The sequence below is a fragment of the Thunnus thynnus genome, chromosome 10 (assembly GCF_963924715.1).
Source record: "Thunnus thynnus chromosome 10, fThuThy2.1, whole genome shotgun sequence".
NCBI lineage: Eukaryota > Metazoa > Chordata > Actinopteri > Scombriformes > Scombridae > Thunnus > Thunnus thynnus.
Window position 1 is genome coordinate 6,230,694 of NC_089526.1, and position 8,511 is coordinate 6,239,204.

Genomic DNA, 8,511 nt, shown 5'->3' on the forward strand with positions numbered 1-8,511 from the left:
ACCTCAATGGCTGCAGTACCTGAGCAGGTTGATGTTAAAACCAAAAAGCAAAGACAAAACATTTTTTGCTAACGGCACAATAAAAGAAAACTGGTTTCAAAATATAGGAAAGATTTGTGATCAGTTGCAGTCTTTTGTTCCTTCCATTTCTCACTCAAATCATTGCTTTGTTTTTTGAGCTGTAATTTATGATAACAAATACTTAATGATGCAAGTCTTACTTCATCTAATTTGCTTACCGTCTACATCTCAAACATCTACCTCCACAAGTACACAAGTGTTTGCTCTCTGTCCAAGATGTTCAATTTTTCAAAATGAAACTCCTCAGTTTGTGTTGATTACAGTTGTGTTTAGCTTTAATTACAATGCCACTGCAGATGAAGTGCTGCCAAGATTTACATATGGATCATCCAGGCAAAGCTAAAATACACAGTGCATGACAAAACAAGTAGCCTGCAAGTGCTCTTGTATCTGCTGGCACAACTCCACAGAGCAAAGTTAGGATCTGACAATACATAATTATGTTGCTGCTGAATTTGAATCAGTCGACCTGTAAAATGCTTATAAAAACATCACAGTTCAAATGGAATGTTATCCCACTAATTATTAACAACAACAACTATGCAAATGCTTCTCAGTTCCTCTGCATGCATAACATATTTAACACCATTAAAACCATTTGCATTTTGAAGCGACATATGACATGTATCACTGTCTCCTTGATAACCAGGTCTGCTATGAAGTCAATTTGCACTCTATTTTCAGACAGGAATCTGGTAAAATTCCACTTTTCTATGTTTTAAATGTAATGTTCTCTTAGTGTTCTTGCTTTTGGGTGATTTTTTATGGCTAGGGAGTACATTACAGACATTCTTCATTTGTTTTAATCGCTTTTATTTCTGTCTGATAGTCTTATTGCTCTAGGGCTCTTGGTGCATTTCAACTTGCAGTGCAGAACTTTTGTCTCCCCCTCCTCGCAGTGAGAGTAATTACAAAAACACTGTCAAGACACGCTTAGGTCATCGGCTCTGCAGTAGCCTACTCTGTTGCTACTGTTGCAGCTGTAAAACAGTGGATACACACAATTGTTTTGAGTGTCCTGCGAAATGATTTGTTTCACCATCAGATTTTGATCCATTCAGTCCGATAACATTTGGAAAGTCTAGAAGAGCCACACAATTCAATTATTTTATCTCCCATTCAAGTTAGCTGAGGGCTAATGGGAAGTTAGCCGCTCAGCTAGCGGGAGTCTCTGGTGTGCATGCTCTGCCCATGGAGCATGTGCACTATGCATTCATCTGGCCAGCATGGGAGTGCTGCCACAGACACCAGATTTAAAAACTCCATATACTGTGAAATACAGAGTGATTTATCTGGCGGTGGTAGGCATAATCAGCATTGTGTGAACTCATTTGGCAAGGGCTTGATTGTAATGGATATTCATTTATATGTAACACTATAGCTTTAAATGCTTTTTTGAACCTATTATGCTTTTCCTTATTTTCAGTCATATATATAATGTTACATGGTGGGATGTTCATGAGGTATAAATATGAAGAAGTAATCCCTGTGAGCGAAAAGCACCAGCTTCAGACTGCATTATAGCATTTTTCCATTGTTTTGGGGGTAGTCACTATGAGTGTTAGTCACTCTATGAGTGTTTTTCCATTACACAGCACGGCAAAGTAAAATAAGCAGTTCACGTCTTGGAGGTGTGTTGGTCGCCTGCAGCCCTTCATCAAACATCATCATCACTGTGGCTGTTTCAGCTTGTAGTATTCCTCCCTGCATTATTTCTGACTGATCCGCTGAACAAATAGCTCCAAATATCTCCATATGTTATTGTGTCGACTGGTTTTTAGCACTGCTAATGAAGCTCTGCTAATTTGGTAAGGAATACATTTAATTTCCTCTAAATTCTTGACAATAAGAGCATCCTGTTATTTAGTCATTTAAAAGCTTTTAATAGGAAGCGGTAAAGCAGTATATGTTGGCTTTGCATCAGCGGTAACTTAACACAACTCTGATACGGCTGCCCCTTGGCAGGCTTCTGGAAAGCTGGCCAACAGAGTGGGCTCATTGGGAGGGGGGCCTTAAAGAGACAGGAGCTAAGACTGCCTGTTAGAGACAGAGGCTGAACTGAGGGGCTGCATACAAGGCCAGTATAAGATAAATTAGGAGTTTTTTGAAATGTGCATCATGCAAAGCTACTCTAGTGGGATCCTAGAATAAAAATGTAGAGCTGGAAATGAGCGTAATAGGTCTCCCTTAATGTCACATCCTTAAAACAGAACCCAGTTACCCTCCAAATTAATTCAAATATTCCTGTAGATCTTCTGTTTGTGACCAATGTCTTACCCAGAGGGATTATCATGTATTTTGTAAAGAACATCTGAAACATTAAGTTCAATCATGTTTAATGATGACGGAAAGCCCTCAAAAGCATGTAATTGCTTGTGGGTCAAAGTACAATAAGTGGCAGCTTTCCTTTGAAGTGAACATGGTCCCTTTAATGCAGATGGTAGCATTTCCTCTCCCCATTACTGCGTTTATACTCTTAGTGCAACAGTGTAATGAACTGTGCACCTAATATGACATCCCTTGATGATTGGTATTTGTTAGTCCATTGATCTACAATTTCAACCTTCAACAGAAATGGCATCGTTGTTGGGAAACAGAATGTTGTAAGAAATTATATCCATAAAGCCCATACTTTACCATAATCCACCAAAATGTGTGTAACCATTTGTTATTCAGAGTCATGAACCTGAGGGATTTTCGTGGTTTGTCACATTAAGGACCTTCATATATGCACTCATTAGGCAACAGACCCCATTTGACAAGAACCCATATGGACCCAGGACCCATATGGGACAGTTTTTGTTGTTATAGGAGCGATAACAGCGGGATGTGTGAAACTATAGTTAATAAATTGATTGTTTCATTTGGATAAATTTGAGTGATTTAAAAGATAAGGCTGGTGATATTCTAAAGTTTTGTTATTATCAGCAAAATCCCATGAAAGACTAAAACCAACAATGCATTAGGCTTTCTCTCATTACTTTCCCTCCTACTCAAAGACATAAATCCTTCAAAGTAGCTCAGGAATCCAGTATATAGTTTCTTTTTTTTTTTAAGCTAAAAACAACCCAGCTGGGCACTTTTTATTTATTACTCAAACTGGACTAACAATTAATTTGTTTTGGACCACTTTCAGAAGCAGATTTGGTATTTACATCAGCAGGACAGTGTATTTGGATTGACTCCTAATACCTAGTAAAAAAAAATGAATGAGTATGTCCATAATAATGAACGAATATGTCACTCAGTGCACCAGTGTGGCTCACTGAACAACATTGGAGGTCTATGGCACAGAGAAATCAGCTATATCAGGTGTTGGCTACACAGGAAACACTTCATTTAATGGGATTTGTTGACAATAACAAAAATATAGAATGTCCCTTAACTGCTGCTTATATAAACCGTTCCTCATATCGCTCTAGAATCTCTGTGTGATTCTGTTTTTGTGAATTTAAACACAAACATCAAGTAAAACACACAACCGGTTTTGTTTTGAACCAGCTTTATTAGCATTTTAACAAGCTTTATGGTTTCCAGTGTTCTTCAGTGCCATTCAGATGGATATATTAAAGGTACCCTGTGGAGTTGTTGACCACTAGTAGCGCTATGGAGTAATGTTTTTAAGAGCGTGTCACTGTTTAGTTAATATCTTGTGCACACACACAAGGTCACCATTCATTCGCACAGGCATGTCGGTGAAATGATACACAGTCTCGCCGATGGTTTCACGCTATTCCAGTTATTGGTAATTGGTGGCTGAAATGCGTCAACAAAGGCTAGAAGAAAGAATAATGGATGTAAACAATGAACGTTTCCAATTCTTCCAAAAAATCAACTCTGGAAATGTTTTGAGAAAGGAAATACATTCAACACATTTGTTTGGCCTCGAACACACTATATGAGTTTTGGTGAGAAACAGTGAACATAAACATAACTTGGTTTGTTAACAAAAAAACGAGATATTACATGTATTTGGCAAAATGTCTTAAGCCGTTCTACCAAACCCTAGAGTTGGCAATATGCATTACACCCTGCACTTTAAAAGTAAAAAACAATTGACAATATTGCCATCATAAAGCCGAATCATTAGTGTTGCTGAAAGTGTGATCTTCCTCCTGAAGAAAGCTTGACAGCATTAATGTGTTTAGTAAATTTAACACCACTCTGTCCGGGTGGAAAGGCTTTTGAAACCTCTACTCAGGTGTGACTCATAAAGACCAGGTTATGCTCAAAAACAACTGGTTTGTATGACGTGTTGTCCGACCGCGTTGGAGGGCAAAAGTGTTTATAGCTGTTCTAAATGGTCACAGTCAAAAGCAGAGTGTAAAGCCGACGATCGTAGAGAGGGGTGAGATGCGTTAATGTTTAAATATGGGGATGACAGCACACATTTTCAGGCATTAGTAGTGTTGCACTCGGTTGTTTACAGTAAAAGTGACAGAAATAGGTGTGTAAACAATGACAAAGAGCTTTAGAAAGTTCAAACCCTGGCTCCTTTCTCACATCTGATCAATCACTGCATGAAGTGGGTGTGAATGTCAGTTTGTCAGTTTTGGGAGGTTACAGAAATTGTCGTGCACAGCCCCAGATGGAAAGGTGTGGGGGTAGGAAGTGTCCATACCTATTCGACCATCTAACAAGCACCTCTGATGGAGTATACTGGAGCCTTGGTTGATTAAAGTAAAGCAGTTGGTTGACTTGGCCTCAGATTCCTGAAACAAGGAACCTACAGACACACAGACAATGTTTCATCACAGTGCCATTTCCTTCAATGTCTCTCTAAATGTCACTCTGCCCAGCAGCTTGCAGAAACTAAATCTCAACTCTTTGCTTCTTCCTCACACTAGATTGAGATCATCCACAAGAATCAGGCTCCGATGTTGATGGGACCACAACAAGGCCGAAGCTTCTTCTCTTCAGTCATCAGAAGAACACGCACGGAAAGCAAAGAGTGATCAAGTCATGGTTCAAGACCTTCAGGTCCTCAAAAGCACCTACAGAGCAGCGCTCACAAGTTGATCATCACTCGGCCCGTTGGTGAAGGGGGGCCATCGATGCCTGTTTGATAGCCCAGCATACAGTAGCAAACTGTAGGTTCAGTATGTGTTGCCTTCAGCATGAAGACATCACTGGGAAGCCCTCATTTAATCCAGAATGAGGTGTCTTTAGGACTGATGCTTTGATCTACAGTGTGTAGTGCAGTTTAGCTCCAAAACTACTGAAGCTATTTCTGGAAGTCCACTTCTGAAAATTTTTCTATAATTCTGTTTTTATTTTTGCTGTTGTGATCTGTGCCACGTGGAACAAACCCACAGATGAATGTGTTTTGTGATATGATGCATTTATTTATTCATATTTTGCTGCTATTGATGTTTTTTAACAGTTTTTTGCATTTGCATACCCCTGATGCATGATGGACAGCGAAAGAGGCAGCTACTGTTGGAGCTGACATATCTGGAGTTTGCAGCTGATCTTTCCCAAATGTGTTTAGTGACAAGTGAAGTTTCTTTGCCCCGCATTTGTTTGGGCTTCACTCATGTATGGCTTTCAGTAGTGAAAAGACTGAGAATCACTTTTGCTTTCTTTTACTGGTTCTTGCAAATCACTCTTGTCATGTTTTGACTCTGCTGTTTTGCTACTCCGTCAGTGGAAAGTTTAGGAATGATTATTGATTGTTCATAAAAAATGCATGACACTCTTTGTTTTACGTCGCACGAGAGATTTCCAGACAGTTTTACCAATTGTGTGCACACTTTCTGTTGCATGAGTGACCAAGATCTGTTTTGACACTTGTGGAAATTGATCATTTTTGAATCTACAGTGCTGCTCAGTTTAATCATATCACATTTTATCTATGAGATGGCTGTATTTTTATGAGATCCTGTGTTTTTCTGAACAGGTACTCAGGTACTTTGCAAGTGAAAAACAGTGATAAGGCAGCAGAAAAGAGTCCAGTGTTCAGTCAGACTGCATGATGGTGCAATTACTGTATTGTTGGATATTCACAAGAAGCAGTTTGTGACCTCCTCTGGTCATTGATTTGTTCTGATGTCTGATGTTGAGTGTTTACAGTCTGCTGCCCATACAAGCGTACATTAACCAATTAAAGTCTAAATACAAAATGACTATTGACATATATATAGTACTGGCTTGATTTAAAGAATCAATACTGTAAATCAATCTCATCCAATTATTACAGGCGTTTTACAGCCACTTGTGTGCACATGCCATCTATAAATTATTTTATAGTCAACCTTTAAAAAAAAAATCAATTAATTGTAAACTTTTTATTTTGTATACAGTAAAAGTTTCCTTTTACAAAAAGTGGACAATATTCTAGATGGTAACGGTTTCAGTACATTTCTGCATTTAAAGGTAATGTATCTCAATAGGCCTCACCAAAGAAAAATATGCACACCTACAGCCGTAGTCATCGAGGTCTGGACCTTGGTAAGACAAAAGAAAAAAGAAAAAAAAATATTTATGAATATATATATATATATGTGTGTGTGTGTGTGTGTGTGTGTGTGTGCGCGTTTTTTTTAAGTTTAAAAAATTAGAGTGAAAAAAAATCACCACTATATAACTGTATAATCAGGAGTTGAAAACGTTGTTTAAGTGTCTGCCTTTGGACATCTTCATCGGACCACAAGGCGTACTGGGTCAGTATGTCCAACAAGGGTATTAAGTCTCTACGCTATCTGTGCATCGACCAGGCAGCCTACTGTGTGCGGTAAGTAAAAGGTTAAGTAACAGATAAGAAGCTTTCATGAACAACATTAACTAGAGCAACAGTATTGATACAGTATGCAGAATTTCATTCATTGCAGGACTCAAGCAATGATAACTGGCTTGAGGCTATGATAGCTAACGAGCTAGTTAACATGTAAACACTAGTTAACAGCAAAGAGAGAGGCCAGACTGAGAGTTGGTTTTATCAGATGAAATTCTGTAATTAATATGTTTTACATTGATAAAGTGATTTGGCTGAATAGGTGCCTATCCTTTCACATTTTCAAATGCACAGATTTAAAGATGAATTTTATAACTATAGAAATTAGTATGGAAATTAAAACACTAAAACCCTCTAAGTGCTCAGATTATTTAAAATGTTAAAATACGCCTACATAGCAAACCCTGGATGTGTTGGGGTTTTTTTTGTGTGTTATCACTGTATTACTCCTGCTATATTTTCATAATAATTACATGCTTTCATTCAAACCCTTTATTTGAAATTATCTTTACGCAACATAATGTGATGTAATCAATAAGGTCTAACCCTCCTCCCACAGAAAACAGTGAGAGACTGACCAGTGAGAGAAGAGAAGGCCAAAAAGATTATGACAGAATACGTTAGATTATTTGTTTAAATAAAAAAAACCCTAAACCGTAAGAAACCAGAGAAAAATGTGACCATGAGGACAGAGAGGAGAACATAGAGCAGGACAGACAGAAGAACAGAGGAGGAGAACAGAGAAACAGGAGTCACTTTACATCCTTTCAATCCTGTGAAATTAAAGAATAAAGTCACACAGAGTCACGTATTTACAGATACAGAGGAACTTGTTTGTTTCCAAAATAAGTGGGTGGCAACAGCGCAGTATCCCCAGCGGGCATTTGGAGGAAAGCAGCTAAAATATTATGTCTTGTGGGAGAAAAAATATGAACGGCTTCGCTACTCACCTCATGCACTCACTCAAGATGCAACCTAATGTGCTCATTGCCTCACCTTTAATAAGGTCCCAAGTGTCCAACGTTTGGCGTCATCACAAAGGGCCTCACTGATTGGAAGAACGCTATTACTACTATTACCTTTCCCCCCAAACTCAGAATGAGTAGCAGAAGAAGTCAGAGAAACTCTGTTAAAGAAAATAAAGGAGGCAAAGTACTTCACTGTATTCGCCAATGAGTCCATGGACATAGGTGGGACTGAACAGATGTCCATATATGTCTGCTACATCAGTGAAGAGGAAGAAAAAACAGAGATTTTCATGGTTTCTGTCCCTTCCTAAAACAAGATGCAGCAACAATAACTGAAGCCATTCTCAGACAGCTCACAAAGTGGGGTCTTCAGGCAACCTTCCTTAGGGATCAGGGCTATGATGGGGCCTCTGCAATGAGTGGAAAAGTGAGTGAGGTGCAAAAGACAATCCAAGAGCTGTACCCCAGGGCGGTGTACACCTGCTGTAGGAGCCATGCTCTCAATTTGGTAGTGCCTTGGACCAGTCCCTAGTTATGCTGCTATAGGCCTAGACTGCCAGGGGAGTTCCCATCATGCACTGAGCTCCTCTCTCCTCCTCTTCCTCTCCATCTTTACGCATTCATGTCCCATTAATGCATGTTACTAACATGACATCTTCCCTGTAGTTTTGTACTTTCTCAGGTGTGGACCTTCGGTTGTGGACCACCTGCTGCCCCCATAGTCCAACT

The 8,511-nt window shown here is 39.1% G+C and overlaps 1 protein-coding gene across 2 annotated transcripts in view; it reads left to right on the forward strand.

The window, feature by feature from the left end:
* Window positions 1-6,526, forward strand: part of dgkb (diacylglycerol kinase, beta) — an 80,220-nt gene extending 73,694 nt beyond the window's left edge. For both annotated transcript variants that reach the window (XM_067600626.1, XM_067600627.1), the window contains one exon: window positions 4,929-6,526. In XM_067600626.1, the coding sequence (XP_067456727.1) occupies window positions 4,929-5,036 (108 nt within the window). In that variant the 3' untranslated portion in view covers window positions 5,037-6,526. The remainder of the gene's footprint in view (window positions 1-4,928) is intronic.
* Window positions 6,527-8,511: the final 1,985 nt, after the last annotated feature.